Source organism: Phycodurus eques, chromosome 5 (assembly GCF_024500275.1).
Source record: "Phycodurus eques isolate BA_2022a chromosome 5, UOR_Pequ_1.1, whole genome shotgun sequence".
Classification (NCBI taxonomy): Eukaryota; Metazoa; Chordata; class Actinopteri; order Syngnathiformes; family Syngnathidae; genus Phycodurus; species Phycodurus eques.
This window is the reverse complement of record NC_084529.1, coordinates 22,071,762-22,087,982: the sequence shown is the minus strand read 5'-3', so window position 1 is coordinate 22,087,982 and position 16,221 is coordinate 22,071,762. Positions and strand designations below refer to the sequence as shown.

The 16,221-nt window shown below is 39.3% G+C and overlaps 2 protein-coding genes across 3 annotated transcripts in view; one reads left to right on the top strand and one right to left on the bottom strand.

Annotated features, from left to right (window-relative positions):
- Nucleotides 1–8,772, bottom strand: part of poc1b (POC1 centriolar protein B) — a 42,355-nt gene extending 33,583 nt beyond the window's left edge. Inside the window, exons 1-10 of the mRNA XM_061676685.1 lie at nucleotides 8,372–8,772; nucleotides 8,075–8,159; nucleotides 5,152–5,323; nucleotides 4,326–4,505; nucleotides 3,501–3,608; nucleotides 3,306–3,421; nucleotides 3,115–3,248; nucleotides 2,238–2,306; nucleotides 914–1,075; nucleotides 693–845 (exon numbers count right to left, since the gene is read on the bottom strand). Coding sequence (XP_061532669.1) covers nucleotides 693–845; nucleotides 914–1,075; nucleotides 2,238–2,306; nucleotides 3,115–3,248; nucleotides 3,306–3,421; nucleotides 3,501–3,608; nucleotides 4,326–4,505; nucleotides 5,152–5,323; nucleotides 8,075–8,159; nucleotides 8,372–8,407 — 1,215 coding nt within the window. The 5' untranslated portion in view covers nucleotides 8,408–8,772. The remainder of the gene's footprint in view (nucleotides 1–692; nucleotides 846–913; nucleotides 1,076–2,237; nucleotides 2,307–3,114; nucleotides 3,249–3,305; nucleotides 3,422–3,500; nucleotides 3,609–4,325; nucleotides 4,506–5,151; nucleotides 5,324–8,074; nucleotides 8,160–8,371) is intronic.
- A 521-nt stretch (nucleotides 8,773–9,293) lies between these two features.
- Nucleotides 9,294–15,560, top strand: cep41 (centrosomal protein 41). 2 transcript variants are annotated; one of them, XM_061676684.1, is made up of 11 exons: nucleotides 9,294–9,962; nucleotides 10,228–10,291; nucleotides 10,385–10,432; nucleotides 10,517–10,578; nucleotides 10,783–10,852; nucleotides 10,927–11,059; nucleotides 12,031–12,191; nucleotides 12,993–13,060; nucleotides 13,174–13,288; nucleotides 13,372–13,587; nucleotides 15,088–15,560. In XM_061676684.1, exons 1-11 carry the CDS (start codon nucleotides 9,930–9,932, stop codon nucleotides 15,219–15,221), a joined length of 1,104 nt encoding a protein of 367 aa, XP_061532668.1. In that variant the 5' UTR covers nucleotides 9,294–9,929; the 3' UTR covers nucleotides 15,222–15,560. The 2 variants fall into 2 exon arrangements, with proteins under 2 accessions (XP_061532668.1, XP_061532667.1); XM_061676683.1 differs by lacking the exon at nucleotides 15,088–15,560 and having other exon boundaries at nucleotides 13,372–15,081.
- Nucleotides 15,561–16,221: the final 661 nt, after the last annotated feature.

The window sequence follows — 16,221 nt, the reverse complement described above, 5'->3', positions numbered from 1 at the left end:
CACCATCAGTGACGTAGAATGTCATAGTATTCAAATAAAAGTTGCAATTTTGCTTGAATAATCGTAATATTGCGAGAATAAAATCATAATGTAATCATACTTTTACAAGAATTAAGTCATAATATTGTGAGAAAAGTCAGATTTTGGTTGGAAAAAAATAGAATATGAGAAATATCATGATTTGTGAAAAGAAAGTCTGAATTTTATGAGAATAAAATCATTACATGAGAAAATTCTGAATTTTATGAGAGTAGGATTTGTGCGGAAAACTGTAAATTACAAGAATAAAATCCTGATATTGAGGCAAAACGATAGCAGGAGAAAAGTCAGATTTTGGTGAGAAAAAGCATGATTTGTGAGAAAAGTCCAAATTTTATGAGAATAAAATGAGAATAAAGTTTTGTGAATAAAGCTGGAATTTTACAAAAGTAGCTTCATTAATGCGAGAAAAGTTGTAATATTGCGGGGTAAAAAAAATCATCTTCTAAGAATAAAGTCATAATATTGCAATGAAAGTCATAATTCGGCAAGAAAAGCCATAATAATATTACAAGATTTTATATATACATATTCAGACACACACACACACAGCTATATACATACACACATATTTTTTTTTACAAGAATAAAGTCATCTGTACGGAAGACTTTAACTTACTGCAATGATGAACATGACTTGGAAAGTGACTCACCGCGTCTTGGTGACTAGCTTCTCGGTGACTAGCTTCTCTGTGACTAGCTTCTCGGTGATTAGCTTCTCGGTGACTGGCTTTTCGGTGACTAGCTTCTCGGAGCTCGACGATGTCTGGCTCCGCTGAGTGTGTGTCCGTCAACCCCGGACCAACCTGTGAGGATGCAATAAACTAATGCAAACACTTAATTCTCTAAACATAAAGAGATGATCGTCGCGTACAAAAAGCCCCTCAATGTCCGGGGGGTGGGTCAGGTGAGGGTGGGGCACCCGGGGATGGATATCGGTCAGGTGGGGTGGCGGCTTGAGGACGGCCCGCTGGCTGTGCTGCTCCAGAACCTCCCGGTAGGATTTGGTGTCAAAGTTGGTCTTCCACAACATCACCTGGTTGACGGACACAAAGCTCTTCTTACTAAAAATGCAGTCAGGTTTATTCATTATGATTCAATATACAGTGTTCCCCTGCATATTCGCAATTCACTACTTTCATTTTTATTGATTTTTTTAAGCGCCTATCCGCCATTATTCACTGACTAAGTGACAAAGCCCTTTCTCAAATAAAAGTATGGCTTAGGTACCATCTTATGGTGTCATGGTGCCAAAGAACTATGTTGAAAGGAGGGGAGGAGCTTCATTTAGACAGGCCATAGCCCTGTCTAAAAGAAAAGTAATGCTTTGCGGCCATCTTGTGGAATCTGTAGCCAATTGAAAAACCTTTTTCAGGGGGTGTCAATTACGTGCAGATTTTAGCTATTCACGGCAGGGCTCTGTCCCTTTATCAGAATATAGATATGGTGGTAACTTGATGAGTTTAATACGCTCCGTGACTAAGCTCGTCACTCAATTTACTCGTACATTAAATTAATTTCTCCACTGAAGTTGTATAAAATATATTATTTTTAAAATAAACAATCAACCAAGGGACAGCTTGTAACTTGAAAAACTTAAGCTATATCATGATAGTTATTTCATGCCAGTGTACATGGTATGCCAGTATATGGGTATCTGAAAAAAATAACGATATGATATAGCACAAAATCAGTTTGACACTGTTGTATCAGTACTGTATCGTGACAGATGAAGATATGATAAATCCCGAAAATCGGTATTTGACACAGTTTTTCGATAATGTATTGTAACAGATAATAATACATCGTGGCATCAATATTTGATGCCGTTGTATTGATAAGGTAATATTCCCAATAACGATACAGTGTATCACAATATTGGTATTTAATGCCCGTTGTATTGATACAAGTACTGTGTCATATCATAGCAATATATTGATTGATATACTACAATACTCGTGTGTCGATATTGTGTTGTAACAGATAACAATGTGCTACATAGCATCATTGATATTTGATGCCAGTGTGTCAATACTGTATCGTAAGAAATAACAATACAATATATAACAATACTTTTAATACGCGATGCCGGTGTGTCAATACTGTATCGTAACGGATAATGATACGATATGTCATGATATTGATATGTTTTTCAGTGCTTTTGTTCATATAACATATCTCGAATAAAAGTCACCAACCTGAGAATCGAGGCCCCCAGAAGCAAAGAGCTCTCCAGCCGTGGAAAAGGCCACAGTGAGGACGGCGCCCTGAAAAGAACAACAAAAGTTTAAGAAAAGGATTGAACACTTTATTCTCAATATGACAATTTATTTTTTTCAAAATATTACCACTTCATTGTTGTAACAGTATTACTTATTTCCCCAACATTAAGATTTCACGTGCGTAACAATACTGTCTTTCATTATACTCCAACTTTAATTTCCTAACGTTCTGACTTTTTTCACAAAGATTTTTTATTTACAACTTTATTCTTGTTATATGATGACTTGATTCCCCTACAATTACACCTTTTTGTAATATTATGGCATTATTCATATTACAACACTATTCCTGTAACAATACCACTTTTTTCATAACCAACACTTACTGTAAAATTACTTCATAATATTAAGACTATGATTGTAACATTCCAAAATGCTTTTTTAATATTACAATCGTGTTCTTGTCACAGCTCAACTTTTTATGGTAATGTTGCAACTTTTTCACTGTAAATTTTCAGAATTTTAAAACTATTCTTGTAACTGTACAACTTTTCTTTTTTGTAATATTCCAACTTTCATCTCTTAAATCTGTAAAACAGCAAAAAATGTTCATGAGCTCAGGACTTTACAGGTATTCTCATCACATTACTTAACTTATTTTTGTAATATTCAGACATTATTCTCATAAAAAATAGTCAAATTACACACACTTTTCGTGCATTCTCGTTGAATTATAAATTTTATTTACAATATCACAACTTTATTCTTGTAAAGTTTAGATTTTTTGGCTGTATATTACAATAAATAAACTAAAAATAAATACATTTGAACAAAATAAAATAAAACAAAGGACCTTGTGTCCATGCAGCGTGTATATAAGGCGTCCCTCCAACAGGTCCAGGATCTTGATGGTGCCGTCGCTGGAGCTACTGATCAGGTAGTTATCGGACGGGTGGAAGGAGAAGCTGTTGACACCAGCGCTGTGGACTACAAAGAAAACAAAATAAATAGTGTTCCTGAGCTTCTTCTGTGCTGCTTTATTACCTTGATAATGCTGGATGAGCTTATTGGTGCGTATGTCCCAGATTTTAAGGGCGCTATCTGCCCCCGACGATGCGATACAGGTGCCTCTCGAGTTAAAGTCCACATATGTCGCAGATCTGGAATGTGGAAAATTGTGGAGAAATGTGGAAAAAGCACCGCAACATCCTGAAAATGTGTTTCATTTTGTTTTTTTACCCGTAGTAGTCTGTGAAGCAGTTGATGCAGTTTTTGCTGGACGTGTCCCATAACCTGACAGTGCGGTCGTCCCCGCAAGACACTATGAGGCGACCGTCTGGTGAAAACCTACACGGTATAAAAGGCGCCATCAGCACTTTAAATAAGGGTCCAGATTGTAATAAATGATCGCCCATTTGAGAAATAGTCACTCAAATTTGAGAAAAAGATCCATTGGAACAGATGTGTAGACCAGCAACACTCCATTAGTACTTAAAATGATAGTCCACACCCTATCAAACGATCATTGAGCGGATGACTAATCACAGACATCTGAAAATACATCAAAAGCTGTGATGGCTACAGAGGTGGTAAATCATCATTACTTTAAATAAGCGCCCAAACCACTGTAAACGATCACCGATCTGAGCAATGCTCACTTAAGCCTAAAACGAAAAGTCTTGCATGATTGATTTTTGGGATATCTTCCATGTATTGTGAAATGAAAGACAACCCTCCGACATTGTGCCTTGAGATGCAAATGTTAGTGCTAGCACTAGCTAGTTACATAACATAATGTTGCCTGCTTGCGAGCTGTATTAAAAGAATGTGAACATTATCTCAAGCTCTCCTTAAAGAATAGACTGCTCAAAACATCCTCTCCGGAGCACCCAGAGACCATACCACACACGTTTTATCCTCTTTTTTTTATTTTTTATTTTCAACACAATACATTTCTGCAATTATTGTTGTTGTTGCCAACATTTTAAGTTGTATCCACCAAAATCTGTCTTTTAGTCTGATCTTGGCATTTGAACAAGGTGCCCAGACCAAATGATCACATACCTGGCGCAGCGCACCCAGTTAGTGTGCTGGTTGAGCGAGTAGAGGAAGCATCGTCTGCAGACGCTCCAAACTTTCACCGATTTATCGTCCGACGCTGTCACTAGCCGCGCGCCATCTTGGGAGAACGCCACGCTGCGCACCGCGGCCGTGTGCGCCTTGAACACCGTCGACTCCCCTTTCCTGAAACACAACACATTTAGAAAAAAGTCAAAATTTTAAAGTGCCTGTAAACGCGACCAAAAAAAATTTCTTGTAAATATAACACACCACAGGGAAGACTGTTGTTAACAAATCTGCCAAATTTGAATGAATTAAAAAAATAATAATAATTCAGCAGGTATATGAAATCAAGCTTCACAATGGTGAAGAAATGACACCTTGTCTCAGCTTTCAAACGCTGTTGGCGTGTTCCTAAAAACACGCCCCAGCTGTCACTCAATACATCACTCCCGGCTCGTTCCGAGCGATGCACACGCTCTCACGGGACACAGAGAGGCACTCTGGCCAAGTTGTATTATCAAGAAGGAAGTGGTAATTGCGCCGAATAGCACTAAAGATGCTCACTACTTTTAAAATCGCACCAGAATACATAACAATTTTTGGAACTGTTAAAATTCCCAAATTCCATACAACATTACTACTTTTTTGCCCTTCTTTCACTAATAATGAATCAATCCAGGAAATATAGTAGAATGCACTCCTAGAAAAGGTTCAATAAGAAAAATGCTAATTTTACTCTTTTTTTTTTTTTTTTTTTTTTCCCCCCGTGTGCCAAGGTGGGAATGTGAAATTTCAAAATGGACTTTACAGGTTTTAAGCAACTTACATGGACGGCTTCCACAGTCGCACCATCCTGTCCTTGGATGAGGTCGCCACCAGGTTACCCACAGGGCAGAACTGCACGGCAGTGACGGTGTCTTGATGGTTGACGAAGCGCAAGGACCTCCCCTTAGCCGACAGGTTCCAGATCATCAGGCTGTTATCAACGGAGCCCGATGCTGACGAAGGAAGGAAACTTCATGAGCATTGTCATGCAAGATATCAGCGAATCACTTCAGCTCACAATTTAAATTTAACAAAAAATTCAAAGTAAAATTCCTCAAAATTAATAATTTTTATTGATTGAGTATACTGATCAGGATAGTTTTATTTTCATATCCCTTCTTTTTAACTTTTAATTTCTAACAGGAATTCATTCCGCCCAAGAAAACTGTAACCGCGAGGCTGCTGTGAGCAGCAGACTGAGTATGCGTGATATGAGTGTGTGTGTGCGCACACGTCAATGATTGGCACACTCTTCGGTCATGCTTCCTGCCACAACAGTCTCTGACTGGCTGTTCCTGTCACGGCGGGACAAGTTTTAAAATTAAAATTAAATTAGCCGGCACGGTGCACGACTGGTTAGCACGTCTGCCTCACAGTTCTGAGGACTGGGGTTCAAATCCCGACCCCGCCTGTGTGGAGTTTGCATGTTCTGCCCGTGCCTGGGTGGGTTTTCTCCGGGAACTCCAGTTTCCTCCCACATCCCAAAAACATGCATGGTAGGTTGATTGAAGACTCTAGATTGCCCGTAGGTGGGAATGTGAGTGCGGATGGTTGTTTGTTTCTATGTGCCCTGCGATTGGCTGGCGACCGGTTCGGGGTGTACCCCGCCTCTCGCCCCCGAAGATAGCTGGGATAGGCTCTGGCAACCCACGACCCTCGTGAGGATAAGCGGTGCAAGAAAATGGATGGATGGATCAAAATGAAATTAAAAGCATAAGATGGGGCCAGAGAAGGATGATTATTCAAAAGAGCATTTTAACAATATTCTGTCAGGTCACACACCGTTTATATATGGCAAAACGTAGGGCTGCACGATATATTGTTTGATCATCATCATCGCGATGTGTGGATACGCAATAGTTACACTGCAAAGTCCTGTAATGTTGGAGGAAAAAGAACTCAACATGCACTGTGTGCATCATTCCAGAAATAACAATTGGACTGTGAATAGATGAACAAATAGTGAAACACTCTCCAAACAAGAGGCAAAACGTTGATGCTTCAAGTTGTTTGTCCCTCCCAGCTGTAGTTTACTGTAAAACTGTTACATAAAACAAATAATTAGACAACTAATGTCCAATAACATAAGTGCTAGCATACAGTGATAAGGAAACCTAGACATGCTAATAAAATTATCAGTGTTGTTACGGTTTGAACTGTCCATTCTTCACGGAGAGCTTGAGGTAAAGTTCACATACTTTTAATACAGTTAGCAAGCAGGCAACATAATGTTATATTATGTAGCTAGCTCGTGCTAGCACTAACATTTGTCTGTAAATATGTCGGCGTTCTGTCAAGTCATGTTCTCATGTTTTAGTAAACATTGGTTTGTTTGTGCAATTAAATGTTGATAACGGCGAGCGACAATGCACAATCTTATTGGTCGACGTCAGGTGATATGTCAGAGGTTTCCCCTTCCCCTTCATATGTCACACTACACGGAAGATATTCCCGAAAATCAAACATGCTAAATTTGTTAATTTTGGCTTTGCGGGCCCAAGTTGTTGGTCGTGGTCGTGGATTATGATACACTACATGGAGTTTTGTCGTTTTTGACAAAATATGTCAGGCCCGATCTGGGAAATCAGCCAAGATAGCAAATCACGGCAATAATGGGGCTAAAATACTGTAGTCGCATCCAGGCACAAGGTGCACACAGCAGTGTATGTTGTTTAAAATAATGCACTCAAATAATGTACCCCCACATACTGGTATTTCGGCACCCACGCATTCACCTATTTGATGATTTGTTTTCTCTAATTTCTTTTCTTTTCTTTTTTTTTTTAAATGTCAATTATTAGAATTTTTTTCTTTTTGGGGACGAGGGGGTTTGGGAACCAACCGCGAAAATGCTTTTTGATGGTTTATCCCCGCTTAGTCAAGAATTTGGGGGTTTAAAAAAAACTAAACATTTTTACAGTGTAATTATAATGGCTATCCCCCGCGAATATAAAGAGTCCACTGTATGTTAAAAGATACTGCATGTGTAAAATTACAGATGAATTAAAAACAAATGAATAGTGTTAGGAATGTGCTAAAATACATACTACAGTATAACTGTGCATGAAAATAAATGATTTTTAACTTCATGTCTGGCTGGATACTAACCTGCTCAATACTACACTGCATTTAAATAGCGGTAGACACAAATAACTCCGTATACTTCTGTGCTCTGTTGAGCATAGTTTATTTTCGATTGAAGCTATTATCAATTGTCCAAAAAATACATCGAGGGGAAAAAGAAAAATGTCTGCTGGTTTTTACATGTACCGAGTATGTTATCTCGTATTTTTGAAGATCGTAATGTATATCGCAGGGTTACAAAAACAAATTGCAGTGTCATCTTTTTCAAATATCGTACAGCCTTAGCAAAGTGTTTTTTGTTGTTGTTGTTGTTCTTTTTTTATAACTGCAAACTCCCTCTTCAAGGATTGTGTTAATATACACGTTTTGACACAATGGACATTTGTTTCCAATACTAAATGCTTATTTTCACATTATATGTCTTTTTTTTTCCATTTCTGTTTTAAGTTGATGAAAGTTAAAAAAATAAAAATAAAAAGTTTATAGTTTGTCTGAATAATGTCCGTGACATTTGCTTCTTTTATAAGCCAAGGGGAAGTTTTTTTTTTTTTTTTTTAAGGCCACACCCCTCATTACTAGGTGAATTTTTACCAATAAAATCCATAAACACGGTTGCTTACCAAGTAGTTTGGAGTTTGGACTGAAATGCACGCAGGTGACGGCGTCCTTGTGGCCCTTGAACAGTCTCTCCATGCTGGGGTCATTCTGTCGTGACAACAGAGACGTACTTGAATATTTTTTCACTTATGTTTGACGTCCTAAGCTCAAAAATTACTGATAACAAATAGAGGAAGTTGGGAGCAAATGTAGCAAATCCTCTTAGCAGACATAAAACGCTTACTCAGCTCCTATTAGCACACACGGCTACTTCTTCCCGAGTCTTATTCGTCCCCCCCAACAAAAAAACTTTTACTCACCAGCACCGAGGCCATAGTGGGTGTTTTTTGCGTCATTCGATGCTAAAGTTACCCGAATTGAACGTTTCCTCCATTACACTCAAACGCAGCGCCTTCGGGACAGCAACCAGACCCGAGAAGTCAAGCACGGATATAATGATGACCAACCTCAGTAACTCCAGTCGACTATCTACAAACTACATAATGTTTTCACTTGTGCATTTTCGGAAGGCATTCTGTATGGTGCTAAGTGCTCAAGCGAAACCAGTATCGGGGAAAGAAATGAAATATCAGCTCCGTTCGTGGAAAAAAAAGAGAAAAAACAATTAAGTCTCGTCAACTGACATGCATGTTGGTAATTGGTATGGTGAATGAATGACGACATGATGTGTTATCCAGCTAAAAAACGAGTGAAAGTGATGTAGTCCCCTCGTCATCTTAGCCATGACGTAGGGCGTCCTTCCTGCCCCTTCGTAACCATGCCGACTTTGCAGTGTCGATGTTTGCGATTGGCTCCCAGGGTTGAATTTGTCCAATCAGCGCGTCCATTGATGGGACTTCGCCGTTTCCTATCGCCTGTTGAAGTTGGCTTCATTTTAATCATACACACCGGCTAAATTGTTCATAGCGAAAAGCTAAACCGGTAGGAGCTAAAGTAGTGGTACCGGACACTGTCTTTTAAAAATGACATGTATGTAAATAATTGGAAAATTTGAATGAATGACGACATGAGTTGTTATCCAGCTAAAAACAGATACAAATGGCGTATTCCTCATGTCACCGGAGCCATGAAATCAGCGTCTTCCCGCTGCTTAGCAACCACACAGACCAATCGTGTCTTTCGGTGCAGTGTCGACGTCTACGATTGGCTCAGAAAGTTAGCTACTGTCCAATCGGCGCGTCGATTGATGAGCCCTCGCTCATTTAATTCGCCTATTGACGTTGGGTAAATATTGTTGCTTTATGGTTTATAATTAGGTAGTAATGTGCCATTGTCATTTTATACATTTTCATCCGGTTTTAAATTATTCAAAATAGATTTGCTCGGTGTGTTGAGAGGTGGTGACAATGGGGGATACGATATAATATGATATATTTGACTACTTCATGGTTTATCGGTGCACTTGTAACAAGCAGCCTCCCAGGTAGCTAAGCTAACTTGCTAACATGATATCTCAAATGGAGACGTCCGACCTTGACGCTAAACTCTCGCTAGCGTGACGTCCCGAAGTTGGACACGTACGGCATTGATGTAATGATTATGATGATGTAAAGCCTGCTGTTGTCACACCGATGCTCGGACAATTGCCTTAAGCTATTGCCTTACAAACGCGTCTACTCGTCGTGTCGCCGACATCCGTCTTGTGTGCAGACGATCGATTAGTTGGCTCTGCGCATGTTTGGAGAGGCTACTGGAGGAAAATATCGAGGGGGGGGGGCGAGGAATTGGTTTAACTTAGAATAATTGGCTTGGGAACCAACCTCGCTCATGAGTTACAAAGTTTCTTCAAGATTTGAACATTTTGTACAACATTTAAACGTGAAAACGACGCGTTTGGTGTGGAGGCTCTGGTGAAAAATGTCGCTCTACAGGGGCATCGGCGGCGACCAGGTAATTTCTGTTTAAATAATTGTTTTTTACGCATTTATTTGACACTAATGTGGCGTTTATTTTGTGTGTATATTGACGTTGTTGGTCAGCTAACGCAAACGGAACAACACCAGCTAGCTGATAGCTGTAGCTTGGAGTTCTGTTGCTATGGCAACCGCAAAGCACACGCTAACTATGCTGACAAACTGCATTTAAATGACCAAACCTCCCCTTTGTATTTTGTTCCCTAATGAATAAACTCGTCTTGACTGCCCTCGCATCACAGTACATGAGGAAACGGATACCAAAGAATGCCAAGTATCAGCACATCAAAACAAAACTGGACACAGGTAGGCCCGGGTTACTAATATTTATGTTTAATAGAGCTCATTAAGCATCAATTTGCATGTGACGTGTTCGTGCGATGTCCCTTAAAAAAACAGGAGTTAGCCTCACCAAGTATTTGGAGCGCCTGGAGGAGATTAAACAACGTGAGGTGTTAGCATTTGTCAGCACGTGTCTTGTTTGATACATTACTAAATGAATGACTGATTTCATATCTTTTTTTTTTTCAGACTACAAGTTCAACAAAGGTGAAATCTTCAAGCGTTTTAAAGTGACGACATTTGCAGAGTTGGTGAGACATTTTTACATTCCTACTTCAAGCGTAAAACAAAGGTAAACTCGATTAATTTTTGTTGTGACTTTTAGGGTCCAACTTAGCCCAGAAAACATTGGTGGAGCTCTGCATTTTATGACCCCATTTTTAACTTGCCAAATAAGTGCCAAAACAACTAGTAAGCTAAACACTGTTAATAATAAACCATGGATTCTGCCTCAGATACTTCAAGTGGCGTCAGTGTCGGATCTCAATGAATGTGTCAGCGGTGATTCGTTTCACTGCCTTCATGGTAAATAAAATACTTAAGCAATTATGAGTGAATAGCCACTGTAAACCTGCTAACGTGTTAAATGTCTCAAACAGACGGCGGCAGCGGTGACGGCAGCAACATGATAGTGGTTAAAGATAAGTCGGATCACGCCAACGGCATGTTGGAGCCCGAAGATGCGGTGCAGAGTCAGAAACAAAGTCAGACCGTGAGGTCCACATTGCTAAGGTAATAACATGGTAAACGGCTTTCTTGTGTGGGGTATCGTTCAAAAATCAATAGGATGAGGCTTTCGCTGAATTTAAAAATAGATAATGATAATGGAAATGGAAATACTTTACCGCTTTCCTCCACTATTCACAGGGGGATAGGGACTGACACCCCCAAAAGGTTTGTAATTGCTTATGGATGCCACAAGAGGGCGGCAAAGCACTACTTTCGTGTTAGACAGGACGATAGCCTAACTAAATGAAGCTCCTCTCACTTAAACCTAATTCTTAGGTGACAAGAGTCCACAAGATGGCACCAAAAGCAATATTTTTACATTAGACACGGCTTTGGCCTGAGCACAAAAACGGCAAATAGGTGATTTTTTTTTTTCTTTTTCAAGATTCAACAGAGGATAGGTTAAAAAACAATCTGCAAATATTGTATTTACTTAAAAAAAATGAAAACAATGTATGTGAAAATGTATGTGAAATAATTAAATTGACTTACATTTTGTATCATTTATAAAAATAATTAACAAATTATGTAATGAGATAAATCATTAAAATATACATTCAAATTCATAAATACATTTTAATTAAACAAATTAAGGGAGAATTTATCTTTTAAACCCTAGCGAGGATAAGCGGTACAGAAAATGAATGGATGGATTTATCTTATAAATTAGGGCAACACATATTAGAGGACTCTGTAAATATTCAGGTGGGCCAGATTGAAGTACCCTAAAGTCCATATGTTACAGCGGTCATACTTTTCCCAGCCTGCTATCGATGCTCACTGAGCTGAAGTCTCACGTGATTTACCAAACTCTTACGTCTGGACTCTGGACTCTTGAGTTGTTTAGTGGCACTATTGAGGTTTTTCTTTTCCCCAGAAAAGTACGCTTTAAGGAAGTTTGAAGACTATTGTGACAGGGGAACAGGTGTTGTAAAGAATTAATCAAAATGGTTGTGCTGTTGTTTCCCCGGTAGCGTGATCAACGGCGTTGGCGAGCTGAACATGAACAGTGACAAAATACAGGCGGCCTGCGCGCACACGGACATGGACACTGAAAAGCCTTACCCGGATTGTCCCTACCTGCTGCTGGACATGCGTGAGCGTGACCTCTACGACCAGTGCCACCTTATCACAGGTAGGTACTATTCCTCCTCATAATAATAATGCATTTTTTAAAGGTGCCTTTCAGAGCACAAAAGTACACCGTACAATCTAACAATAAAATGACGGGAGAAAACATTTTTAAAAACACACAAAAAAAACAACAATGGAAAATATAGATTAGGGGGAGTATGAAAATCTGAACAGGTATGTATTGAGTCAATAATTTTATGACAAAAAATAGATCAAAGCAAAATCTCTGCTTTGAAGCTTCACAGGGATCATTTTTCCACACAGACTAATATCACTGCAGTCTCACACACCACTCCATGTAGAAGAAATACTGTAAGTTGGGGCGATGGCGGCGAGACAGGAGGATGGCGTTCCTTTAACTGTCCAGAATTTGGGCTCATTTCACACTTACCAAGGAAGATAAAGTGCCAGCCATTTTCATTCACTGATGCCCACGTCACCGGGCCAATCTCCACCTATTAAAGCCATCCACACTCATAAAGTCAGCGATACTACAGTAGAACATGAGAATGGTGACACTAATAAGTAGACAAGCTGCACTTCAAAGGCAGATGTAATTGTGTTTAATAATGCCAAATAAAATGTTTCTCTGATTAATCAATGGGATAATTGGTAGAATACGCAATTCTAAAAATGTTCCATTGCTGCAGCCCTACTAAATACTCTTTAGGCCAAACTATCATCCCGAGTAATTTGAATGGTGGCGATGGAAGTGTGCAGACAATGTGATGTTAATTTATGTGAGCTTGAAATGAGAAGGTGATGTCAAGGATGACATCATCTTCGTCTTCTTGCCTTCCAGCTCACAGTTTTCCCATCGCAATGCTGTCTCAGACCATGAACCCCTATACCAAGGAAGTACTGGAATATGTATCCTTCTTTCGCAATATTGTACAACTTTATTGCTTTTCCTCCCCCTCATTACAAAAAAATGTAGTTGGGAACAGATGTGTGGTTTGATCTTTAACGGTGCGCATTTGTAGAAAAATGCCAAGGATAAGATCATCATCGTGTACGACGAGGACGAGCGCATCGCGAGCCAGGCAGCAACCAGCATGTGCCAGCGAGGATTCGAGAACCTCTTCCTGCTCAGCGGAGGTAAGTCGTCAACGGCATCCCCTCATCGCCACGACGACGACGTCACCGCCACAATAACGACGCCCGCTGTTGTCCTCTGCCAGGTCTCAAAGTGGTCGCTCAGAAGTTCCCCGAAGGCATGACGACGGGCCCCCTGCCTGCCTCCTGCCTGCCCGCCGCCGTGCCGTCCAAGTGGAGGAAGTGCGCCCCGCCGCCTCCGCCGCCATTGATGCAGGTGGCGGGGCGAAGATGGAGGTTCACCGCCGACGAGCTCGCCAGGATTGAAGGCCAGCTGGAGAATATCGCCATGATGGGCAGTAGTAAGAAACACTCGACAAGTGCCATGCCATACCATGATACCGTATCACGTTACAGACATCGCGTGATAATTGAGGAAGGAATACGCACATCCAAACATCAAAATGGTCATTTTCATTTACGGTTCGATTCTCTCCAATTAAGAGTCAATACGATTCACTCGTGATTAACCCCAATTATAATACGATATATTGCACTGCAGTATGATTTGATTATCTCTAATTACAATGCAATTCAAACATTAAACTTGTTAAATTGTAAATTTCAATTTGTGTATCTCCAATTAAGATATGTTAACATTTACTCACGTGATACAGGTCATCCCCAATTGTGATATACTTGACTGTAATGTGATTTAATTGTTTCCGATTACGATGCGATTCCCCTGAATTATGATATAGTAGGATTCACTCTAATGAGAAGAAATAATTCACTTTAATGATACGACACAATTCCATCAAATTCAAATATTGTTCACCTTAACTACAATGCAAAACGATCCGATTACAATATGATTCACTCTAATAATGATGTGATGGGATGCACTGGAATGAAAATGTTATACAAGTCACTCTACTTACAATATAATCCACTCCAATTATTGTACGATTTACTCTAATTACAATACGATTCACTGGATACAATTCATTCCAATTATGATACGATATGGTTTAATCCCATTGTGATCTAATCCAATTGCAGTACGATATGATCAACTTTAGTTATGATGCAAGATGATGCACTTGACACGACTCACTCTCCTTACAATACGATACAATTCACGGGGTGCGATTTACATAATATGATGCACTCCAATTATGATACAATTCACACCAATTACAGTATGATTCAGTTGAGTTGCAATGCAACATGTATTCACTACTATTTTCATACAATGAGTCACTGCAAGTATGATGCAAAATGTAACTACTCCCTCCATTTATGATACAATTCACTCGATTTATGAGCCGATATGATTCATTAAGAGTATGATACAATTCCAATTTACAGATTTGACATAATACGTTTCACACCAATTACGATACATTTCACTTCAATTACGATATGATCTGAGTTACTATAATTACGTTGGCGAAATGAACATTTTCCCTCCATTTATGATACAATTGGAATATGTTTCACTCCAGTTGTGATGTGAAATTGCACGATTCCCTCCAATTGAGATACTGTACGATACAATTGACTCCAAATACAATGTTACAATATGATGCATTTCACTTCATTACAATATGATACGACTCCCTCCAATTTCTATACGATACAATTCGAGTCGCACCAGTGACAATACACTTCACTCCAATAACAAAACAATTCAGTTGATACGATAAACTCTATAAAAAATGTATTATTATTTTATTAAATTGGGTACAAAGTGAATAAGTAAAACTCATATTTAATGAAATCATGACTATAGATAAATTAATTTATTTAAAAATGTGATATAAAATGTCTAATATTTTTTTTGTGTGTGTGTGCTTGAGGTCGTACGTCCAGTCGCATGTCAACGTGCAGCAGTTTGTCCAAAGTGTCCGCCATCCGCAGCAACCGCCAGGCGTCCGCAGTGTCCTCTGTGTCCTCCAGGGACAGCGGACGAGTGCAGAGGCCTTGGAAGTGATAACATCACTAACAACAACTCCAACATTACCTCCCGATGCCCCTCTCTAGTAGTATTTCCATCTTTCCTAACATTTGAATGTGTTTGCACATGAGTGTCTTTTGCACTCCAATGAAGGAGCTGTGGATCATGATGATGTTTTTCTCTATTTTTATTAATATTTAATGTGCAAAGCAAAAGCTGCACGAAGGCTGTATTTTTGTGAAGCGCATCACAACACGTCTTAATGATCATTGCAAACTGAGTGAGGTGCGTGTGTATTGCATCCTGGGCGTCCCTCAGATCAGAAGTGACTTTTTTTCTTCTGACCTTTAAATAAATGTTTGTTGCAATTCTTAAGTGTGAGTCTGTTGGCCTATTTACTGAAAGTCCTCCAGGTAAATAAAAAGCTTGGTTAAGCTAATAATGAATAATATTCATTTAACCTGTGTGTGTGTTATTGTTGTCATTGTGCACTGGTTGTACAACTTACCCAAATGTTCTTTTGTATCTACAAAACTACAAACATTGATGATTTTACTTTAGACTTTATATCATTTTATAATTTATGTATAATTTTACATATAGTTCTATTAAATCTCTGATTTCGTTGAATTCTTTCACTTGTGTAATTTACATTTTTATTTTCTTCATTGAATTCTCTATTCATATTCAATGTATTCCTTAATTGGATTTTACTTTTTGTACTGTATTTTAATGAGTTAAATAAAATTTTGTACTATAGTTTATAGAATTGGGAGGCACGGTGACCGACTGGTTAGCACACCTGCCTCAGTTCTGAGGACCGGTCTTCAAATCCTGGCTTCACCTGTGTGGAGTTTGCATGTTCTACCCGTGCCTGGGTGCGTTTTCTCCGGGCACTGCGGTTTCCTCCCACATCCCAAAAACATGCGTGGTAGGTTGATTGAAGACTAAATTGCCTGTAAGTGTGAATTGTGTGCGCGAATGGTTGTTTCTGTGTGCCCTGCAATTGGCTGGTGACCACTTCAGGGTGTACAGT

Coding starts and splice junctions, on each gene's coding strand:
- cep41 (XM_061676683.1), top strand. CDS start 9,930: ATGTCGCTCTACAGGGGCATCGGCGGCGACCAG. Junction 10,433..10,516: donor CCTGGAGGAGATTAAACAAC/GTGAGGTGTTAG, acceptor TTTTTTTTTCAG/ACTACAAGTTCAACAAAGGT. Junction 12,192..12,992: donor CCAGTGCCACCTTATCACAG/GTAGGTACTATT, acceptor CTTGCCTTCCAG/CTCACAGTTTTCCCATCGCA.